The sequence below is a fragment of the Podospora pseudoanserina genome, chromosome 4 (assembly GCF_035222485.1).
Source record: "Podospora pseudoanserina strain CBS 124.78 chromosome 4, whole genome shotgun sequence".
NCBI lineage: Eukaryota > Fungi > Ascomycota > Sordariomycetes > Sordariales > Podosporaceae > Podospora > Podospora pseudoanserina.
Window position 1 is genome coordinate 676,394 of NC_085923.1, and position 23,354 is coordinate 699,747.

General features: G+C 47.6%; 6 protein-coding genes and 1 non-coding gene across 7 annotated transcripts; 3 read left to right on the forward strand and 4 right to left on the reverse strand.

Moving 5' to 3' along the window:
- Positions 1-337: 337 nt before the first annotated feature.
- QC764_402010 (uncharacterized protein) lies at positions 338-2,256 on the forward strand. The gene is made up of 4 exons (XM_062946484.1): positions 338-806; positions 864-1,352; positions 1,409-1,918; positions 1,985-2,256. Exons 1-4 carry the CDS (start codon positions 448-450, stop codon positions 2,142-2,144), a joined length of 1,518 nt encoding a protein of 505 aa, XP_062800086.1. The 5' UTR covers positions 338-447; the 3' UTR covers positions 2,145-2,256.
- A 1,341-nt stretch (positions 2,257-3,597) lies between these two features.
- On the reverse strand, positions 3,598-4,719 carry QC764_402020 (uncharacterized protein; the record flags this gene model as incomplete). The annotated part of the gene is made up of 1 exon (XM_062946485.1): positions 3,598-4,719. One exon carries the CDS (start codon positions 4,717-4,719, stop codon positions 3,598-3,600), a length of 1,122 nt encoding a protein of 373 aa, XP_062800087.1.
- Positions 4,720-5,501: 782 nt separating this feature from the next.
- Positions 5,502-6,485, forward strand: QC764_0062280 (uncharacterized protein; the record flags this gene model as incomplete). The annotated part of the gene is made up of 2 exons (XM_062940524.1): positions 5,502-5,893; positions 5,942-6,485. 2 exons carry the CDS (start codon positions 5,502-5,504, stop codon positions 6,483-6,485), a joined length of 936 nt encoding a protein of 311 aa, XP_062800088.1.
- Positions 6,486-13,527: 7,042 nt separating this feature from the next.
- Positions 13,528-14,061, reverse strand: QC764_402035 (uncharacterized protein; the record flags this gene model as incomplete). The annotated part of the gene is made up of 1 exon (XM_062946486.1): positions 13,528-14,061. The coding sequence occupies one exon, from the start codon at positions 14,059-14,061 to the stop codon at positions 13,528-13,530; it is 534 nt and encodes a 177-aa protein (XP_062800089.1).
- An 882-nt stretch (positions 14,062-14,943) lies between these two features.
- QC764_0062300 lies at positions 14,944-15,016 on the forward strand. Its single transcript has one exon. It is a non-coding gene; the product is annotated as a tRNA-Ala (tRNA).
- A 192-nt stretch (positions 15,017-15,208) lies between these two features.
- On the reverse strand, positions 15,209-20,246 carry QC764_402040 (uncharacterized protein; the record flags this gene model as incomplete). The annotated part of the gene is given in 3 exon segments (XM_062946487.1): positions 15,209-15,280; positions 15,299-19,549; positions 19,626-20,246. The coding sequence occupies 3 exon segments, from the start codon at positions 20,244-20,246 to the stop codon at positions 15,209-15,211; spliced, it is 4,944 nt and encodes a 1,647-aa protein (XP_062800090.1).
- Positions 20,247-21,109: 863 nt separating this feature from the next.
- XYL2_1 (Endo-1,4-beta-xylanase 2) lies at positions 21,110-23,080 on the reverse strand. The gene is made up of 2 exons (XM_062940525.1): positions 22,116-23,080; positions 21,110-22,052 (listed from the first exon to the last, which is right to left on the reverse strand). Exons 1-2 carry the CDS (start codon positions 22,659-22,661, stop codon positions 21,516-21,518), a joined length of 1,083 nt encoding a protein of 360 aa, XP_062800091.1. The 5' UTR covers positions 22,662-23,080; the 3' UTR covers positions 21,110-21,515.
- Between the last annotated feature and the right edge of the window lie 274 nt (positions 23,081-23,354).

The window sequence follows — 23,354 nt, forward strand, 5'->3', positions numbered from 1 at the left end:
CCTTTCAAAATACCAGTATGGATAGAATACAGTGTTAATATCGCCCTTGGTTGCACCCGCTGCACCATATCTCGAGCCGTCTTGGCTATGGCATATTACAGACCACGAACAAGAATACGGACCAAATATTCAGGGGTGTAACCAGATGTTGGGGACTAGCACGGGAAAAAAAAGCAGGACAGATGAAATCTGCCGATCCATTTCTCCCGGAACATAACCCGGCATGTCAGCTGAAGATCTTACAGGTTGTCAGTCAATATGTCTCCAATCGAGCTTAATATGGCTATTTGATGAAGGGAACGCCCCTCACATGTTTCCGCTCGTAGAATGCCAGGCCGGTGCTCAACACAGTTTTTATAACAGACGTCAACCTTTGAATTATAACCAAGCAGTCCAACCTTCCAATTGTACACTCTATGGCATTGTTTGACCAGTGCTGCAGTCAAAATGTGGGCTCTTTTCCTTTTCAAGATTCTGTCAGCAGCTGTGCTCGTAACAGCCCAGGGTCCGCCCGCTGTCGGAGGCGGGTGCACCACTAACTCCTTCAACATCCCCAGCTGGTTTATCACCGATTTCAAGGATCTGGTCGACGACGAGAGGAAGGTGGCATTTGGTATTCTAAACCGGGCAACGAATTATACTGCCCAAGCAACATGCGGCATCGATAGGAAAGGGTACAATCTCTGCTCTGTGTCTGGACAGTCAGCCCCTGGGAACGGCACAATTGAGATCAAGGCCTTGGTTGAGGGAACTGTGGCTCAGGTCTCTGTGAACCAAACCTGGAGCTGTAACGATCGAGGCACTCCGTAAGCTCCCAGTACCTACTTTGGTGTTTAGGCTTTCACTGACACAAATACATGTAGAGTCCAATTCACGGCATCAGGCCGGGCTCGTATCTCTCTTTACGATGTACCGGAACCAGAAGCCAGCTCTACATTCCCCCCACTGTTGATTCAAGGGACGCTCCACGCACCAGTCTTCATCACCCCAGACAGGGCGGCAGGCCCGCAAGGTCATGACCAAAAAGGTTGTCAAGCAGCGTCAGAGAAGCCAGAATGGAATATTACCCATATCTACTATACGGATCGGCCAGCGGATGGCAACGTCGAGTCGCCTTCCCGCACCTTCAATCTTTTATTTACAAACACGGCCAATGGGTACGAGGGTGGTTGCGTGCATGGTTCCCTTGTAGGTCCAGCTGGGGAAACGAGCCTGATCTGCGCCGGGTCCGAGTTCGGGAATCTCGGAGGGAGCAGATATGCAATCAGCACCACGGCCAGCTTCGACCCTTCTGATTTCAAGTTCACAGTCAGACAAACTTGGTTTTGTGATGACGAGAATCCATCAAAGCCGTCAGTTCAGCTTCCCTTCTTATCCATTTGCCCATCACTGACGAAGATGTCCAAAGACTCCAATTCACAGCTTCCGCGAGCACAATCCTCCCGCTCACTTGCACCACAACACCCCTCTCGGCCGGCTCTGCGATCAACGAGACAGTTTGCGACCGCAATCCCACTCTCGTCCTCGCAGGAAAAGTGGACAGCGCCACTACTCTCCCGCCCTATTCTCTGACTGAGCCAATCCTGCGGGACAATACCTGCACCATCACCTCGATCCTCGCCCCAAAATGGCAGTTCTCGGCCTTCGAGATTGTCTACACACCAGAGAAGGAAGAGTGGGAGGCAATCAACTTTGAGATCATCCTGGCGACATACTCGGGGTTTCAGTACCCCATTCCAGTCACAGTTAGCAGAGCGGCTGGAAGGGAAGGGGGTTGGTTCGAGTGCGTCATCGGAGCCGACGGGGCGAACGATCAGCCGCTCTGGCCGTATGCCTGCTTGGTGCAATTTAATCCGGAGACGAAGGAGCTGAAGCTCAAGGCGGATTGGCAGTGTAGGGAGTTGGATGCGGATCAGCCGTGAGTTTTCCCTTCCATGTTCTCTTCAGGTCTGTTTCACGGGAAGATTGTTAACAAAAACGATAGCGTGAACTTCAGCGGTTTGACAACGACAACTATCAAGAGTGACTTCACCTGCGAGACATTTCGGGATATGGAGGTCTGCGTGACTGAAGACACGGGATTTGTGTGGACGGCGGACATTGGGGGTGTTGTCTGGCGCTCCGTGCCGCAGTCTAACCCCTGACTCAAGTCGGCATTGATCTGATTATTGCTATTGGATATGAGAGCCAGGAGATCATATAAATGTACGCAACGCGAGGAATACATTGTTCCGGGAGTTCCGGCTTCCAACACAACGATGCTTCGTCTCACCGAGCCAGTCTAAAAACAGCAGCCAACACGTGCGTCCAAATGTTAAGTCGCGTTACACGACCCAAAAACCTTTTACTACCTAGCCTATGAATCCAGCACGCCCATATAAACATGCAGCTAAAGATCTCACTGTTGTCTAACCTCGCCTTTATCCAATCCCCCGTGTGGCTCAAAAGAACTGGTTCGTTGCGTCTAAAACATGCCCCTCATGAATTTTGACACACCACTATCACCTCATCCAGCGGATATCGAATTCGGGTCCATCGCACCCGGCGCTAAATGCCACTCATCAGACAAAAAGGGGGTTGACACAACGACGAGTTCTTCGCCAGAGCACCACCTTGACGATGTCATCCAGCATTGCAAAGCCAACCTTTTCGCAGCCCGAACAGACCTGTCCACCTTGTTAACACGAAAGGCTGGGGCGTCACTGCAGCTACAACGACTTTACACACTCAAAGTTCGTCAACGTCAAGTGAATCTAGCTGAACAGGCATTGATGTTCCGATACTCCGTGTCTACCGAAGACTCGACACATTGGGGAAATCCAAACTCAAGCTACAGGGGCAGTATTCTCCATGATTATAGTAAGCATTCCCATAACTCCACGAGTACGGCTGGTAACGCCTAGAAATAGTTACAGCGGTCCGCGACCTGGAGTACATCCATCAACTCATCGAAACCAAATCACCAGTAGCAGACAATCTCCAACTCCACAGCAGCATGCCAGACGACCTCAAAGTCCTCAAACGCCTACTCCACACCCAGCTCGAGAACCAGCCACCAACAAATGTCACCGGCATCACCCTAATCCATCAAGACAGCCAAACACTAGGAGTCTGGACCGAAAATGCCTTCGAGCCGACATCCCCTGGTCTCCGCAAAATCTCCAGGTTTCTGAAGAAGCTGTTGCCAGGGTTCATGGGAGGTGGACTGATAATATGGCCAATGATAGTCATGGTTCTAGTTCTCGACAACGAAAAGGCAAAGGCGGGAGACGATGTGTGTGCGGCGGACAATCACATGCTTGTTATCTCTGGATTTGCGGTGTTTATATTTTCTATCTTTGTGTCGTATCACTCGAGAAAGCCGCTGGAGATTTTCTCCGCTACAGCGGCGTATGCAGCGGTTATGGTTGTTTTCTTGGGTGCGGCGCTGGGGGCTTGAGATTTGTCCCCAAGACAATATCGATAGACAACCACAGTGTTTTGGTAGAGGGGCAGTACATGGAGAAAGGCAGAGACTAGCAGGCATGTAAGTTCCTCCAATACAAACTTGATATTCTCCAGTTTCTTGCACGACCATGAAATCAACCTCGTCTTATTCTAGCACTTATCTCCGGGGCCTGTAACCCTCATCCGGAAGGCAGATACATCTGATACCGGAGGCTGATTCCGAGACTCCCAGTAAGAGGTTTCCCTCCTCCCAAAGCCCTTCCCGCTGGTATCCTTCAGTTGACGATGTTTAAAATCTTTCAGTGTTTTGTTGCAGCCGGAATCGAGGTCCTGACAGTCGCAGGGTATGCGATAGTGGTCAGTCCGTTCAGGATCTTTCTCGAATATATCCGCACTTCCATAAGCCAGTGCTTTTCTGTCGACTACCATCCCGCATCTCCGCACGGGGCGATTGAACCTCATACCCGACTCTTCATCCAGCAGCCCCACAAGATCGCTGAGGAGGTGCTGAAGACGCCGTGCCCGATGATCCGGTATCACAACAACAATATTCGTTGGATCATCTGCCCGCTCTTTTTCAATCTCCTTTTCCTCTTCCTCACGTCTGTCTTGGGGGTTACCCTGCCGTTTCCATCCTTCGTTGGTCGAGTACAGGTACTTGAATCGGCGGTAGATGATGCTTTGGAACTCGTTCTCATAGCGTCTGAAGACCTTTTCCAACCCCTTTCCCCCCGCGTAGTCTTTCTGAAACTCGACCCAACGCATCGTCCGGAGACTTCCGTCGCCATCCACCACGGTCATGGACTCCTGCACCTCGAGGATATCCCTCTCTGCCCAACGCAGCCTGAGGTTTTCCCGTCCTTCATAGTGCATCGAGACGAATTCATCCTGAATCTTCCACAATAACTTCTTCAGTTGCTCCGTTCGACCACCTTGCATATGAGCAAAGAACTGTGTCGTCTCCCGGATAATGTGAACGCCAGCAAAATATTGGCCAAACAGGTAGGATGTAAATTGGCTGGGCCAGCCGTTACCGTACGCTGCGCAACGTCGTGGGCTGTAGGCCATGTCTTCCAGAATGTCGTATAACCAGTTGGCCAAGTCCCAAGACGCGATGAGAAGAGGCGCTGATGATCGGGCAAGTGCTTTTCGGTTCTTTCGCGATTCGACACGTTGCTGGTTTAATCCTGACATCCATGCTGTCGTGACGGCGCCTACCAGGGCGAGAATGCCCGTCAGGATGGCTGCGATGGTGCTTCCGTCGATGCTCATCCTGTCTCGTAAAGCCAGTTTCGGGCTTAGCGTAGGTCTTTGGGGGTGGTGTTGAAGACAAATCTTAGCAGTCCCAAGACTGAAGGACAAGTGCGGGAAGATTTGGCAAGTTTCCAAAGATGAGGTGAAGCGGTTCCCACATTCTTTTCTACAAGACCATCGCAGATCATTGCTTCTCGACCTCGCCAAAAACGCCGGGTGAAATGGACGACACTCCCAATCAGCATTCTCCAGAATATCTTATCGGAGACTTCAGCTGTGGCTTTGACGCCCCTGACGTAACGACAGATCAAATTCCCTGCGTAATCTGTCAGAAGAAGGTGCAGGAGGCTAGACTCTTCTGATGCTGATCCTGCGACTGACATATGCAAAGCTTCGGAGCAGTGTGCAGCTTCTGATTCGCATATTGAGATAGCTCTGCAGCAGGCGGTGATAGTTTTTGTGGTATGGGGCGTCGTTTTGTGAGCTAAGGTAGGTAGAGAATAAAACACGACAATCGGCCTGATGGAAATTAGGTACCTCGCAATTACATTGGGCTCAAAGATCAAAAGCCACAGCGCGTAACAAGAGCTCCTAATTGGGCGTAGTAATAGTATAGTTTCACCTGGATGGTCGATACCAATGCGGGGCATTTCTCAAGTCTGGAGGGCAGTGCTTGTGATAAAAGGGGTTCGATGACCGGCTTTTAGAGTGCTAACTTGCTGCTTGACTTGGTTTTGTCCATCCGATCATCCCGATCGAGGCGTGGCATCCTTAACCTGTCTCTAGAACGCTTTATCACAATGGGCCAAGGAACGCCCGCAACCGATCCAAATCCTGACATTGAGCTCGGGCACATGCCGCCCGAATCTGAGTTCTCAAGAACCCCTGCACCAGTGCTCGACGAGTTACAGAAGGGTCAAGATGCCGCCGCCCGAGATTGCAGAACCGATCTCCTCTCGTTCAAACGTGAGCCAAGGTTCAGCAGGGATGGAGATATGCCAGTGTTTGGGTTATATAAGAGTCCAGCCATGATATTGGAACTTCGAGAGCTTTACATTCTCAAGCTTCGCCATCTTCGAATAAAGCTTGCCACAGAGGCGCTTGGGTATCGATACTCCATCTCGGAGAAGTGCCCAGATTGGGCAGACCCAGATGCTAGATACACTGACAGTAGGGCGCATGATTATCGTTGGTTCGTCAGTTCACTTGAGGAAGAAGAAAGACTGATATTTACGTACAGTGACAGCGGTAGAGACATGCAATTTATCCAGGAGGCCATCGATACAAGGTCTGCTTCAAGTCGTTGGTTACGCATCCACTCTTTCACCTCGGCGGACGCCGATCTTTTGCGCACTCTGCTCAAGGATCAACAAGAACGCTTTCGCACGGTCAGTTCCCAGTCTGGCACATTGGTTGAGCAAGATCAAGGGAAATATAGCGAGGCAGTAAGCTGGAGTATAGGGCGAACAGCGACACTTTTGGGTTCAATCTACCACAGGCTCTTGCCAGGAATTGTTGGGGGAATTCTGATCTATTTTCCAATGTTTGTCATGATGCAGACTTTCGAAAAGTCGGGGGAAACGGAGAATCCAAGCGACGGGGAAAACTCCAACCAGAGTGGTTATGACAACGCCCGAAACATGCTTCAGATATCAGGGGGCGCAGTTTTAATCTTTGCCATCTTCGTGTCGTTCTTCTCAAACAAGGCTGTTGAAGTCTTTTCAGCCACATCAGCCTACGCTGCGGTGATGGTTGTGTTCTTGGGTGCTACGATAGGGGGGTAGCTTCTGGGTCAACCACATCTGCGAGCGTTTGCAAGGCTGTATCAAGCTTGTTCTCGATGGTATTAGCATTAATAGGTCGAGTGTTGGAGAAGGCGACTTGAAAAGTCGTTGACTGATAGCTTCCGTAGCTTCCATTTTCATTGATACCTAGGCGGATGAAGTACCTAAGGTACAGGAAGCTTGTTCAGGGCCTCCAGCAGTCGTGCAATACGGAGTCCAAAGCACACAAATACCTACCAACTTACCTTTTGTACCGGATGTAATCGGTCATCTAACATAGCTCAGATACCAGGTAGGCATGTAGCGGTTGATGGCTGTCCCAGGTCTATCAGATTGCTCTCATCTGTCATGCCCTCGACGGGCGGTCTTGGTGATCATCATCCGCACCACTGATAGCAAGAATCTGCAGATTACCAACAATGTCTCCACGGAGAGAAATCCTTTCCAGACGGGACTGATTCGATAACTCTGCATCTCCCGGAGAAAAATCTCCGTTCCGATGCATTTCGACACGCTAGTTGTGCTACGTCAAGACTTATTCCTTCGGCATGGCTCCATCGCGCTAGAACAAAGCCCGAGGATCTATCACAGCCTATCGTGAACTCCTATTCGATGTCGAAGTGGGTCTTTTGGATAAACGACTCACTCGAATCGTTAGCCAGCTCCGCTGTGATGGTTAACGCGAAGATCATGTCTCCCCCCTTGCCGATGGTCCGAATGCTGACCAGAGCGTCGGGTTGCATCATGGTGTCTTGAAAGGGGCTATAAACAATTTTATGACTTAGCATTGTGTGATTTCGCATTGGATAAGGTATCGGTACTAGGGTCGGCACTCAGAATCTATAACCTATAATGCCGAAATCAATAATATCGCTGTCTTAAGTGTCGATAGGTTTTTATGGATAGCTTTTTAAAGTACTTTATTGCTCGTTAAAATGTTTTAGAAAGTATAACGAAGTGTAAGGTCAGGATATATATTAGAATTACCGATATAGAAAATCGCAATAATAACGAAAAAAGAGTATAAAAGGGAGGATATCGTCTTTAATTACCTTACCCGAACTCTTATTACATCCTAATCTTATTATTAATCTCTATAAAAGTAAGAAAGACTATTCTATTTTATTTATTTTTAAATAACCTAAAGCTCTTCCCAGTACTCTATTTTAATAATAATAAATATACTTCCTAACGATTATTTTTACTAATAAAATACTTTATAAACGGCCAAAACTCTCCGTCTTTCGCAATATACCTATATTAAAGCGGTAGGTTTCTACTATAGCTACCCCCTAGTACGGTACGACGTAAAAAGCGAAGCTAATAAGGAAGGTTACGAAATTAAATAGGACTAAATTAAATATATTAATTACGGACCTATTAATAAGTACGGCGGCTATAACTTTATTAATAGCTATTTCTATACTTTAGTTCTACTAATATATAAGCTAGAGCGATTAAAATTAATTTTTTATCTTTTCGAATATACGTTTTTACTATTACTTATACCTATTAATTAACCTAATAAGTTTAAACGCTTTCCTCTATAATACCGTCGTAGAAAGAGTCTTAACTATAAGCCTTCCCTTACCCTACGTACCTCTTTCCTATTTATACTAAACCCTTTATTCTAGCCCCCTATCCCAGCCTATAACCCCTAACGGTACCACGACCCTTTACCCCGACGCCTTTACCTTCGGCTAACGTAACGATATTAAATCCGACCGTAAATACCTTTAAACTAAAATAATAAAGTAGCTCCTTTTTACCGATAAACCTTACGCCGAATATATTATTTAAATCTAGAAAGCTATACTCGCTATTACCCTTAAATAGAAATTAAAATACTTTTTTAATCTCGAGAAGTACCTTACCTTTCGTATCGTTAATACCGGTATGCCCTTTATCGAAACTATAATACTTTTTAGTATAAAGTTTATTTTACCTAAGTATAATAAAGCTAAATTTAATAAAGTTATACGGCTATATTTTATTAGTTTAACGCTAGTAAATAATTATTTTAGTTTTAATAGGAAATATACTAAGTTTTACTATAAGGAGAAAAGGAATAAGGAGGAAAGTAGGTTAATTAACGCGGTATAGTTATATATAAATTGGTATAGGGTAGCGGTAGAAGTTGCGAAGGGGATAGTAAAGGAGGCGTATAATAGGTATAAGAAAGAGTTTTTAAGACGGTTAGAAGAGTTTCTAAGGGGATAGGAGGGGGATCGGAGTAAAAAGGATATATAGGAGAGGTATTTTAGAGGGTTAAAGTATTAGGTAAGTAGGAATATAGTTTAGAGTTTAAAGTATTTAAGGTATTATCCTAATAAAAGGGGGTTTAATTTTAATACTAGGGTAAAGGATACGGTTATAGTTAAAATAAGGAGGGGTTTTTTTACTAAGAAGTAAAAAAAAGAATAGAAAGGTAGTAATTAGTAGGAATAAAGGTTAAAGGTTACGTTTTTTAAAATTAAAGTTACGATATAAAGAAAGGAAAGTATTTAGGTTATATAATAGTCTTTATAATTATTACTTTTCCGGAATTATTAATATCGTAATTAAAAAATATATATAATAAAATAATTTAAAGTTCTTAATATCCTTAAAGCCTCGTTTAAATATTATCGACGCCTTTTATTATTCTCTAGTCGCTAACTATTAATACCTATCCGTTTCTGTTTTTCTACCGAATTTATTTCCTAACCGATAGGTAATTAAAGGTAGCTTAGAATATAATAGTAATTTAATATTATTATAAAGGTTAGGCTATTAGTTAATAACGGTATTTAGATTAGCGTTAATATTAATACGGATATTAATATTAATATTAGTATCGGTAATATTAGCCTATCTTTCTATATTATTTAACTATTAACCCACTCGCCGGCCTAATAATATAATTAGTTTTAGCGAATTCTTACCTTTTCCTTTCCTATAAATACCTGTAGTATAACTCTATATTTATATAAAAATATTATAGAATATTAGGAATACTATAGAAAATAAGCTATAACGGCTAAAAGAGAGCTAGGAAGAAGGATATAGTGATGGTAAGAAGTTGTTCGCACCCTCCCTTACCGATAGTCCGAATGCTGACTAGAGCGTTGGGTTATATTATAGTATTTTAAAAGGGGCTATAAATAATTTTATAATTTAGTATTATATAATTTCGTATTAGATAAGGTATCGGTATTAAGGTCGGTACTTAGAATTTATAATTTATAATACCGAAATTAATAATATTATTATTTTAGGTATCGATAGGTTTTTATAGATAGCTCTTTAAAGTACTTTATTACTCGTTAAAATATTTTAAAAAGTATAACGAAGTATAAGGTTAGGATATATATTAGAATTACCGATATAGAAAATCGTAACGATAACGAAAAAAGAGTATAAAAGGGAGGATATCGTTTCTAATTACTTTGCCCGAACTCTTATTATATTCTAATTTTATTATTAATCTCTATAAAAGTAAGAAAGACTATTTTATTTTATTTATTTTTAAATAACCTAAAGCTTTTTCTAATATTTTATTTTAATAATAATAAATATATTCCTTAACGATTATTTTTATTAATAAAATATTTTATAAACGACTAAAACTCTCTATCTTTCGCAATATACCTATACCGAAGCGGTAGGTTTCTGCTATAGTTACCCCCTAGTATAGCACAATGTAAAAAGCGAGGCTAATAAGGGAGGCTACGAAGCTAGATAAAATTAAATTAAGTATATTAATTACGGACCTATTAATAAATACGGTAGCTATAACCCTATTAATAGTTATTTTTATACTTTAGTTTTACTAATATATAAGCCGGAACGGTTAAAATTAGTTTCTTATCTTCTCGAATATATATTTTTACTATTACTTATACCTATTAATTAACTTAATAAGTTTAAACGCCTTTTTCTATAATACTATCGTAAAAGGAGTTTTAACTATAAGCCCTTCCCTACCTTATATACCCTTTCCCTATCTATACTAAACCCCTTATCCTAGCCCCCTATCCTAGCCTATAACCTCTAACGGTACTACGACCTTCCACCCCGACGCCTTTACCCTCGGCCGACGTAATAATATCGAATCCGACCGTAAATATTTTTAAACTAAAATAATAAAGTAGCTCCTCTCCACCGATAAACCCTACGCCGAACGTATTATTTAAACCTAAAAAGCTATACTCGCTATTACCCTTAAGTAGAAATTAAAATACTTTTTTAACTTTAAAAAGTACTTTACTTTTCGTATTATTAATATTAGTACGTCCTTTATTAAAGCTATAATATTTTTTAGTATAGAGCTTATCCTACTTAAGTATAATAAAGCTAAATTTAATAAGGTTATACGGCTGTATTTTACTAATTTAGCGTTAATAAATAATTATTTTAACTTTAATAAGGAATATACTGAGTTTTACTATAGGGAAAAGAGGAATAAAAAGGAAAGTAAATTAATTAACGCGGTATAATTATATATAAATTAATATAGGGTAGCGGTAGAGGTTACGAAAGGGATAGTAAGGGAAGCGTGTAATAGGTATAAAAAGGAGTTTTTAAGACGGTTAAAAAAGTTTTTAAGGAGATAAGAAGGGGATCGGAGTAAGAAAGATATATAGGAAAGGTATTTTAAAAGGTTAAAGTATTAAATAAGTAGGAATATAGCTTAGAGTTTAAAGTATCCGAAGTATTATTTTAATAAAAGGGGGTTTAATCTTAATATTAGGGTAAAGGATACGGTTACGACTAAAATAAGGAAAGGTTTTCTTATTAAGAAGTAGGAGGAAAAGTAAAAGGGTAGTAATTAGTAAGAATAAAGGTTAAAGGTTACGTCTTTTAGGATTAAAATTATAATATAAAAAGGGGAAAGTATTTAGGCTATATAATAGTCTTTATAATTATTATTTTTCCGGAACTATTAATATTATAGTTAAGAAATATATATAATAAAATAATTTAAAATTCTTAATATCCTTAAAGCCTCGCTTAAATACTATCGACGCCCTTTATTATTTTTTAATCGCTAATTACTAATACCTATCCGTTTCTGTTTTTCTACCGAGTTTACCTCCTAACCGATAGGTAACTAAAGGCGGCCTAGAATATAATAGTAGTTCAATATTATTATAAAGGTTAGGCTACTAGTTAATAACGGTATTTAGGTTAGCGCTAATATTAGTACAGGTATTAGTATTAGTATTAGTGTCGGTAGTACTAGCCTATCTTTCTATATTATTTAACTATCGACCCGCTCGCCGGCCTAATAATATAACTAGTTTTGGCGAATTCTTGCCTTTTCCTCTCCCACGAATACCCGCAGTATGACTCTATGTTTATGCAAAAATATTATAGAATGCTAGGAATACCGCAGAAAACAAGCCATAACGGCCAAAAGAGAGCCAGGAAGAAGGATACAGTGATGGCAAGAAGTTGTTCGCACCCATCCTTAACCAGCCGTGGGTACATTCGAATTATTTCTCTGTGGACGAAACCAATGTAAAAAGAGAAATCGGCGCGTAAAAGTGACACCCGACGACCAGGAACGTCGATGCGACTTCCCTGTTTCTGCCCTCTCCTAGCCAGCTGTGGGAGTTGGTGCTCTTGAAGGCAGGAAGAACTTTCGGCTCTAACACATACTCTCTGCTCTGCAAAATCATCTTGTTTCTCTCTCGCTGGACTCCTAAGTGTGGAGTGAGACTTTCTCCTGAAGTCGTAGAAGTTGTGATGCTTGATCCTGAGACTGGGCTGAGCAACGGTAGCGATTTTGATGTGGTGTGAAGGAAAGGAAGGTAATTACTCTGAGGAGACTGGATTATCTAAGTAGGTACCCACCATACCAGGCAGCGGGTGGCTGAAGTGTGTTTAAAGTTGGTATACTCACATTTTTGGGGGCTTGATACTCGCGCACAGAAAAGCTTTTTCCAGTTGGGTTGAGGCTTGAAGCCATAGCTACCTCATTTTCATGTCCTTCAATCACCACCACTACCTTCAGTCTTTCTCCGACTACCTAAACATGCCCAGGATATGGCGGGAGCTCAACCTCATCACGCTGACCCAGCTCTCCTCAAGAGATAGGTTGGCCACAGGATGACAAGGAGGAGCCAGCCAAAAAAGAGCAACGCCCTCGAGCATATATCGTTGATCGACCACCATGCAAGGCAGAGACGGTCTATCGCCGCTCTAATGCCCATGAAGAGCATTCCAACCCCATAGACGGCAAGTACCGCCGTTAAAGCGTAATCGGCTCCAACTTCATGACTGCAGTACGATGTCAGGATAAGAGATCGGCGTCCAAGAGGATATCGTGCATCCTTACCCCCGGGTGTGCAAGACCGCTTGGAACGTTTCCTTTGCACGTTGCTTTCTGTCCAGTTGCGAAGTTCCAGGTTGGCAAGTACCAAGATCAAACAGGCGGGAAGTCATCGTACCTCCAATCAACCATCGAACCACCCATCGCGAAAGTCAGGTATGTACGAGCGAGTGTTGATCGAGGTAGGTACGTATGTCGGTTCCAGAATGAAGATGAGAGCGGCAAAGTGAAAAGAGAAACGTGCAAGTGGCTGCCGTGAAATATGGGTTTTGTGAACTTGAGGCGTAGATATAGATTCACGGTCACCGGCATGGCGCCTCTTTCGGCCTGGTGGTGGTGTGGCTTGCGTAGGTAGGAACCTTATAGGTATTCATAGGTGAGAGACATTGAGGGCTTGTCTTTTCTTGCTCACGTTCATGAGAATACGAGGAATATATGCGCAACTTGAATGCAACGGTTCATAACTTCTTTCATGTTGATGGTACTAGTAAGTAGGTATAATGTCATCATCCCAGCAAGTCAAAGAAACACCACCAAAACAACACTTGACACCCAAACTCCAGCCCGTATAATCTCACAATCATCATTCACCATGTACATTCCATTACATATCGAGCTTCGTCATCATTCCCAGTCAATCCCCCAAAGTGAAAACACCACGCCCCTTGTTTCCCCCTCACCACATGCTGTCCAAACCAACCCGCCCCCCTCTTCCATCATCTCCCTTCAATACCCGCGACTCCTACTCCTTCTCCCCCCCGCCCCCCTAACCTCCTCCCTCCCATAAACCGCATACCCCCCGTCCACCCCCCGACTCCTACTCCTCGACCCCTCCCTCCTAACATAAACCGGCTCCACCTCCGTCATGCCCACCCTTCTTTCCCTGCTAACCGTCCTCGTCCTTGAATGTCCCCTGTGTGAATGCCTCGACCTGCTCCTGGACGTATGTCGTGGCGGATACTCCTCCCTCACACTCCCATACCACGGCTTCCCCGGCACCGCAGGCTTGTTCGGGGGAGCCCCCAAGTTGGTGCACGACCTAATAATCCAGATGAGAAGAAGCAAACCGACGATTGAGCCGATTACGATCCCGGCGATGGCCCCGCCGGTGAGGGTGGTGGTTTCATCTGGGTCTGCGGTCACGGGGGGGTCATCGTTGGTGCCGGTGATTATTGTTACTGTTGGGGGGTTGTTGTCTTGGCGAGGTGAGAGGAGGTTTATTGTGAGGGTTGGGAGGTGGGTGAATAGTATTGGGGCCATTTTTGGGGGGTTGTTTTGGTTGTGATGATGGTCCTGTTGGTGATAATGGAGAGAACACAGAGAGAGAGATGGATGAAAAGGAGGAAGGGATGACAGTGCTGATCCTAGACGCTGAATTTTCTACCATGTTTACTGCGTGGCTGTCAATCAGGATTATGGGGCGGTTGAGGTGATGATGTAATTGTACATGAGGTGTGGTGAGGCTGTATGGATTGGGAATGGCTTCGGGCGTGTTTCAGGGGTATTGGTGGGCGGGGCGGGGGGGGCGCTGGGCGATCTCACATGGTTGGGCACTGCAGACTGATGGAGATGCCAAGTTTGAGATATGGGAATAAGAGAAGCAAGAATATGTTCTCCCTGGTGTCTCTTTGAAGAGAACAACCGAGAACCTAGCTAGCAGGTCTGTTAGCCTGAGTATGCACATTTCGTGAGAGCCATAACAGTACTGTTTTGCTCAAGCAACTACCGAATAACCATGCACAATGATGTCATAACTATTCCCGCCATCACGACATTTTGCTGCCCACAGGCACACAGTCAGAGAGGAGCATTGCAACACCAACGACACGTCAGGCAATCAAGTCACTCCCAATTCTGAACTTGCCGAAATCATTCCCCTCAGACCCAAATAACAGCCAGAGACCTCCATTTCATCCCAATATCTACACAAAGCACTGAACCATCCTCCCATCCCAGCCCCACATCACCACAACCCAAGAACCATGCCTTTGTCCTCTCAGGGGCCTCCCTGACTGTCACTTTATATCGTGTGGAGTCAACAAAGCTTCAGTTCAAAACCTCACCAAGTCGACTGTTTGCATTGTGGCTGCACCAAATCAACCTTAGAAATGCTGACGCCGACGTAACCGTCATCATCTCTTAGGGCGTGTGGCGCAATTGGTAGCGCGTTCGCTTTGCATGCGAAAGGTCTTGGGTTCGATTCCCAACTCGTCCAAAGCACACATGCCTTGTCACAAGGCAAGTCTGGGATGATGTTTTGCTGCCCAGGTTAACCCCCTGAACTGCATTTTTTGTGGACTAGGTATGTTGTGCATGTCGGCGGCCAAATTAAATTCACTGTAAATAATTGTTGGGCACGTGTGCATTGTTAGTGTCCATGTGGACGCTGGAGAATATCAAAACTCCCCTACTCTTCCTCTTTCTCGTCACCGTCACCCCCATCGACCCCATCTTCTCCCTCATCATCCCCTTGACTGCCCTCATCCTCCTCCTCCTCCTCCTCCTCCTCCTCCTCCTCCTCCTGCTCGCCCTTCCAAACAAACTCCCTCCCAGGCCCTCCAAAGTTAACCTCAAACTGCACAAACCCCCCAAACCCAACAATAGGAAACAACCTCCCCGATACGTCTCCATCCTCATCATCATACACACCCACTTTGACCCCGTTCTTCGTAGCCCACATCTCCCTCTGGGCCAAATCCACCCCAACGCCAATCACATCACCCACCTCCCCATAAGCCATCCCAATAAAATTCGTCCCCGACCCATCAGAAGCATAAATCTCCCCAGCCCGCGAGTTGTAAGCCCACGACTTGGCGTTCGGGTTGACGTCACTCTCCATGACGGTCTCACCAGGGAACTTCACACCCGCCGCCCCGACAGAACTGAATCCAAGTGCCACCATTGGCTTCGGTGGCCTAGCCTTGTGCCAAAGCAGAGTCTCCGACTCTGGGAGAGAAGGAGTGTCCTTGATGGTGATCTCGTAGTAGTAACGATCCAACCCCGGAGGAAGGGGCTTGTCGGCCGAAACGGACACCTCCTTCGCGGAGAGGTGTCGTATCGTAATACCATCCGCTCCTACGCTCTTGGCGCCGATGGCAGTGGCACCAGGTAAAGAGGTCGACCACCGAGATGGCAGGTTCTTCACCCAGGTGTTCTGCTCCTGGAGAAACTCTTCCGCTTCCTCGCTTCCCGAGTTGCGCACCAGCTCGATGGGGCGCCAGCCGAAGTGGTCTGGGCGGCTAAAGTCTGCGTTGAGGGACCAGAGTTGCTTGAGGAGCTTGACGCTTCCGTTGGCGGCACAGGTCGCGATCAAGGAGGAGTCTTGAATCGCGGCGGTGGGATCGGCCGAGATGAGGAGGGCGATCGTGTCCTCGAAGGCGGGAGTGTGGACTACTGCCCACTGTTCGTAAGCCCACACGAGAGCAGTTCGAGAGGAGGTGTCCTTGATAGAGGCGTCCGCTTTTGCCTCCAACAGCAAGCGGACGCACTCGACGTGGCCTCCCAGGGCAGCACGGTGCAGAGCCGTCATTCCTTTCTTTTCGTCCTTGACGTCGATGGCAAGAGCGGCAGCGTCGTCGCGCTCAATGGATACCTGAATCATCTTTGACACAATGTCATCAAACCCGCGAGATGCCGCTTGTCGAAGGGCAGTTCTGCCGCTACGTCCAGCCTTGTTGATGTCCGCAAGGGGAATTTCACGCTGCACAAGCGCGTCGAGAATCAGGGACGCAGTCTTGTGGCTCCCTTCTAGTTTCCCCAGAAGGGCAATGAAAAAAGGCGTCCAGCCATGGACGTCGACGATGTTCACGTCACAGCCGTGCTCAACAAGCAGTTTGGCAATATCTGTTGCTCCTCTTCGGCACGCCAGATGCAAAGAAGTCCTCTTGAGCGTGTCGGTAAATTCGGGATCAGCACCATGCTCAAGCAGTAAGCGGGCGGCATCAATATGCAAGCTGGCAATGGCTTCTTGCAAAGCAGTTGTCCCTTGAATATCCGTGTCATCGATCTCGACAACACCCTCACGTAGAAGAATCTCCATGTTCTTAACCTGGCCCTGCGTTGCGAGCATCTGCAGAGGACGGGCCGAGGTAAGGTTCTCGGCGTTGATGTCAGCCTTGTGTCTAATGAAGGCAAGCAAAAGATCTTCGGGTGCTGCAGTCCTGAAAGCAAGCAGAATGTGGAACGCGGTGAGTTTTAGCACTCCTTCAGGGGCGTCAATCTCTGCGCCATGCTCCAACAGGGCAGCCAACACTGCTGGGTCTGTTCCCTCTCGGGCAAACAGATGTAGCGGTGTCCAGCCGTAGGGTTCGTTCCTGATGCGAGCATCAGCGCCATGTTGAAGCAACAACTGGACGCCCTCAAGCTGCTGGTCATTTCTGATCCAGTAGTGAAAAGCGTTGAACCCCCATTTGGATTTCGAATTTGGGTCTGCGCCCTTCTCGAGCAGAAGTTTCATCATATCCAACCTATTCCCAACTGAAGCTGCCACCTGGACTGGGGTGAAACCATTGCAGACTTCGTTGACATCGGCACCAGCCTCAAGTAGACGCTCGGCCCAGCTAGTCAGCCCAAGATAGGCAGCAACATGCAGCGGCTTGTGGGAGCCGCTGGCAAGAGTGTACTTGCGTTCCTCTGGCGGATTCGAGGTCGGCTGGCTCGTTTGCCAAGCAAAAAAGAGATCAGTTTTGGAGGAAAAGGCGTCAAGTTCTGTCATCAGCTGGGACCACAGGCTGCTGTAAGTCCTCTCCTCTGGTGAAAACAGCTCCTCAGCCTTGCGAACATGGTATGCCCAGTTGAGAAGCTCGTATCTCAAGTGGTGCGTAGGTTCCGTCTCAGAAGATGAGTCGCTGTCTTCTTCGTCTTCCCAGGAGTTGAGATGCTCACGATCGAAGAGACTGGGATCAACAACATCTTCCTCGTCATCAGAATTCTCCAACGGCAGCAGCATTTTCTCAGTCAGCATATGTTGTGGGGGCAGAGCCTCCATTTGAAAATCTGGAACCTTGGACTCCGGAATGCTTGACAAGCCAGCGTGTTTCTGGAACAGAGGGTGGTTGAGATGTCGCAGACAAGCCAGAGCCAGCTGCAAATGCCCTTCGCGAGCGTCGATCTTCAGAGCCTTGTGCATGGCATCACTCGTTTTGCACTTTGCGCAGAGTTCGGCGGCTTCCAGTTCGTTATCCGCTTCAGCAGTCGCCCCGCTAGAGCTGCAAAAGAAATCCTCGATATCGTCAAGCTCTCCGATGGGCGCATGAACCATGAACCTGCCCTCTACAGAGCTCAGTTTCAGAATGCCTTCCACTGCCTGCAGGAGCTGTTCCCTTTCCAGACTTGAAATGTGCTCAAAGGCGAGGTCATCCTCTGTGTTGTCGCTGGAGACATCAACCACGGGGCTGGTGTAAGTACCCTGAAAGTCGTCCATGACTTCTCGTGCTGAGATTTGGTTGTCTTTGGCGAGCACAACCCACGTGAGGGCAGTCTTGAGAAGACCGACGTAGTTGGGCTTTAGGTTGCGTAGGGCCTTGGAATACACATCCCCCAGACCACCCGGGAGCTCCAAAAGCCGTTTGGAGAGCGGTCGCTGGAACGGTTCCTTCATAAACGGGATGGCAGTCTTGACAAGATACGAGAACTTGGACTGGGCCTTGTCCAGGATAGCAACCGTAGCCTCCTCGCGTTCCTTGGAGGTGAGGCCTGGGATGTTGCCGAGTTCATTCGCCAGGAACGCTCGGAGATCTTTCCCATTGCCTTCGCCAACATCAATGATCAACTGGTTGGGAAACTCCTCGTCATGCTGATAGTCGTTCTGAAACGTTGTGGGAGAGCTGCACCCAACAAGAATGAGAATGTGATTCTTGACCAATTCGTCGACTTGGTCCCGAAGAGAACGAAGTTCCCGAAGGAGCGTTCGCTGGTGTTGACCCTCGAGGGTTGACTTGCTGATTCCATCAACCACCACGACCACATCTCTTTGCAAAAGACGGACCAGCTTGCAAAATCCTCCAACGAACTGCGGAAACTCGGACATGCGCTCTCTCTCGTGGGGCTGGGCATTTTGCAAGTTTGCTTTTGCGGCCTTGAACACCGCAGTGCAGCTCTCCAGAAGACTCGCGTTCTTTGTCTCCAGGGCCAACTCATAGAGCTGAGAAAGCAGTGTGTGCAGAACCGTCTCGGCTGTGATGACTTGATCTTTGCCTTCCTTGGCGTCAGGATTGCAGGTGACGTAAAGGTAGGCGGTATCCGGGTTCCATGCATCCTCCTCGTCCTCGTCATCATCACCCTGGCCTGGGAGGAACTGTCTGACAATGGACGCCATGACATAGGATTTTCCAGTTCCTTCTTCGCCCGTAATGCACAACATCTCACACTCGTCCGACTGCTCCCACGTCTCATAGTCCGGCTCCTCGAAGACCCAGCTGCAAGTGCCTTCAGGCATCGCAACAAGCGCATCAATGGTGTCACCCAAAACTCTCCGACACCCTTCTAGCGGTTGCAGCGCTTCTTGGTATGCCTTGTAGTCTTCCAGGGCAAAGTCCCACGGAGACTTGCGCTTGGTATTGCTGGCCAGCTCGTCCATTCTCTGGGTAATCATGTCAATCTTGTGGTGGAAGGTCTCGAACTGCTTGATAGAGCTGGCAATATCGGCCACAACTGACGACACACCCTGGAGCTGGGAAAGAGTCTTGTCTTGGAAGGCACCCTGGCTGCCCTCGAGGATTTTCTTTTTGAGGATAGCAATTGTCTCGCGCTTTTCCTCGAATTTGGTCTATGGATAGGTTAGTGGCCGTATCTATAGCACAGTCCTTGGCGCTGGTCGAACCTACCTTGTTAGACCCGAAAAAGTCCTTGAGGCCATGCTTGAGCCGAGCAAACGACCCAGCCGTGATATGACGCTTCACAGCAAACGAAAAATCGAGGACGGCCACGTAGGTTTCCGTCACATCCTGGAACAGCTTCTCCACCAGCGGACTGGGCTTCCAGTCGGGCTTTTTGCCGCGTTCATCGTAGAGTCGGTCGTAATGACGAACGATGATCATAATCTCACTGATATCGCTGAGGGCCGTGCCAAAAAACTTATAAAGCTCGTAGTTGCTGTGGATGGCTGTCAGGGTTAGCTTGACGGCGTACCAGGCCAGCCCGACGCTTTCTGGAGCCCCTTCCGTCAGGTAGTCTCCGGCCGTGATGAAGTTGTCGATGTTCTCCATGATGTTGGTGATCCACGATTCTGGAATTTCCACATCGGCCAGCTTCTTGTTGCCATACTTCTTGCCAGTAGCTGCCTGCAACTGCTGGGCGGCTTCCTTGGCGTCTTCTGGTCCGGCATATTCACGCAGGAACTCATTGAGGACGGCCACCTCTTTTGGATCGGTATAACGCTCGTGCTTCGACTTTTTGAACCGCTCAAAAGCCTCATCGTAGAGACTGCGATGGGGTGGCGAACCCATGATGACACCTTAATGATCGTCAGCTTACACCTATTTAAAAAGAAAATAGGCCTCAAATGATAGCCAATAGGCCTATAGACTATATTTGACGTGTGGTCCAAGATATGGTGTGCGTTTACTTACTTTTGCGGTGCCAATTGTATTGTCCACAACGTGGGTGGCCGAAGAGAGCGGGAGAGAGTGAGAGAGTGGTGGAGTTGGAGACGGGTATCGACGAGCTGGAAGCAGAGACTGATCAGGTCAGGGTGAGGTCTGAAGAACTTAACCAGGAAAGCAGTTAGTTGTGATACCTGGAATGCCGAAGATGTGTAATCGACTTACTTCCTGACATGCAGCTGCCAAACCACCATCGGAGATTTGAGGAGTCTCGTTGATTCCACACGTCGAAGGGATGGGCGTGACGGGCTTCGAGGTTCCTGACGGAGGATACTGATCTGACGACGTGGTTTGGAGAAGTGGGCATGATTATAGCTACTGGAAAAATGGTCGTCAGATTTAAGTCTCCCAAGCCCCGTCTGTCCCTGGCTCCTGCGTGGCTCCATGTTTACGGTGCGATAGGGATGAAGCAGAAGGGCGCGGGGTCGTATCGGGGTAGTGGGCATCATTGCGTGTGGCTTGGAGATCTGCAAGTCAGAGAGATCAAAAGAAGGGATTCGCTGCTTCGTTTCATCGAGGTCCACTGAAGTCGCTGGTCTCATCTCGTCGGGCAGTCACGCTAAGGCCAGCAAGCATGTTAGGTAAGCACCAGCTGAGAAATGGACGCTTCTGATTGGTTAACTGTGGGGCGAGAGCTTAAACTGCTGCCTTAACTCCGCATGTCAGATTTTGGTGTCACTCTCATGTTACGCCACTTTTACATCCATACCACTGGTCCATCCGTGTAGTACGCTGACCGCCGAGAATCGTGATGCATCTGACGTGGCCCCGAAGAGTCGCGATTGGGCAGAGCTTACCCTGCAGTCATATCACAACATGACCCCTGATCGCGGACAGTGATACTGGTTTTCGATCACGAATTTATGCTAGGTACTGACTTCCGCTTTTCGTTGTCAGCTGTAGGTCTCCTATCTAGGATCAAAGTCCGTGCCGATTTCCGAGGACTCAATACCTTGCAGTAGAAAATGAGAACTGTGGAAGCATTCAAGTCTCTTGAAAGATACCTCGGTATCGTAGGGTGCGTATTTACATTGTGCCGGTACCTGATGTTGAGCTAACTTTACAACCCAGGAGTTCTCATTCTACCTCGCCCTTTCCCTTCCTCTCATCCATTTACTGCGACAGGAACTGCACAATGGCGTTGTAGTTGGCCTTGGCGTTGTAGTTGCTGTCGAACAGGAGAGGGTTGCCCTGAGGGCGCCACGAATCCTGGTCACGGACACCCCAGACGGTAATGGAACGGCACTTGGGCTCCTCCAAGCAGCCACGGGTCACGGCGACGTAGTCGTTGCTGTTGTTGTTCTGGATGTCGAGCTCGGTAACGGCGACCTCCTTGACGCTGGTGGCAGCGAGAACCTTGATGGTCTGGGCAAGACCATTGCCCTGGCCGGACTGAAGATGGCCCTGAGTACCGATACCGTCGATGGGGATACCCTGAGACAGCCACTTGTTGACGTTGGCAACCATGCCGCGGGTGACCTTGGCGTAGTTGGGCTGGTCGAGGTTGTAGTCGTTGATGTAGAGCTTGGCCGAGGGGTCGGTCTCGCGAGCGGCGTCGAAGGCAATCTTGACGAAGCTCTCGCCGAGGACACGAGAGAAGACGCTGTTGCGGAGCGAGCCATCCTCGTTGAACATCTCGTTGATCACATCCTATCGAGTTGTGTCAGCTCTCCAGTTTCCTTGTTCACAACATGATCACAACACATGACATACCCAGTGGTAGATCTTGCCCTTGTAGCGGCCACCGACGGTGCGGATGTGCTCCTGGATCACACGCGTGAGCTGGTCACGGTTGTTGATCTGGTTGACCCAGCCGGCGAGCTGAGAGTGCCAGACAAAGGTGTGGCCACGGATGGTCTTGTTGCGCTCGGTGGCCCAGTTGACGAGGTAGTCAGCCTGGCCCCAGTTGTACTGGCCCTGGCGGGGGTTGAGACTCTCCCACTTCATGCTGTTCTCGGGAGTGACCTGACCGAAGTTGGCCTCGATAATGGCGGCGTTCCGGCCAGCCTGAAGACGGCCCTGATCGGTGGCAGTGCCATAGAACTCCTTGCCCTTGGCCTTGAAGAGCGCGTCGATGCTCTGGGAAGCCTGACGGTGCTCGACGGTGGGAGCCGCTGACACCAACGGTGCCAACAGAAGCATAAGACTGGCCTTCATCTTTGACGGTGGGTGAGACTCGGCTGGGATGACTGGGTAGCTGAAAAAGAAGCGGTTAGGTTGGAAGGGCCAGCCTCCTATATACCTAGTCTCAGATTCCATGATGGCTGCTCGGGATTACCCACGCATCTCTACCCTTGGGTCCCACTGTTCCGATTCGATGTATCCTCTGTTGACTACATGATATTGTTCTCGGCCAACCATGCTCCATCAGTCCAAGACGTACCTGAAGATCATAGGCCATGCTCCCCGATCTTCACCCACGCCTTCCCCTTCCATGCAACCAGGATTCTCCTTCCGCACAGGAGCAAAAAAGCCCCGAATGCCATTTTGCGGGGCCCCACGACGCAGTGCAACACGATCTCGGTCGGGCATTTTTGCTCCCCCCAACTCCCATCTTTAGCCGCGTTGCTGAACGGAACGGTTAAAGGGCCCAGGTGCGGCTTCGACTCCTTTTTGCCATATTCAAGACAATATTGATCCCTGCTGGCCGTGGACCCCAGAACCCCGTGCCAACTGCAAGATGCGCGCGAATGACGCTCCCCAGAAAATCTACGGCCACTCCCAATTGGTGGTAAAATGCGGCGAAAGCCACGCGAACGACATCTGCCGGATGGGCGTCTCCGCGACATCATCACAAGGGATCGCTGGGCAATTACTGACACCAGCGGTTAAGTGCTCTCCGTTGCTCTCCAAAACCCATGTAGCGCGTGGCTTATAGTTCATTTGACAGCCTGCATTCTGTCTTCTCCAACAGCCCGCCTTACACACAGCCATGTTCGTCATCCCTTCAAC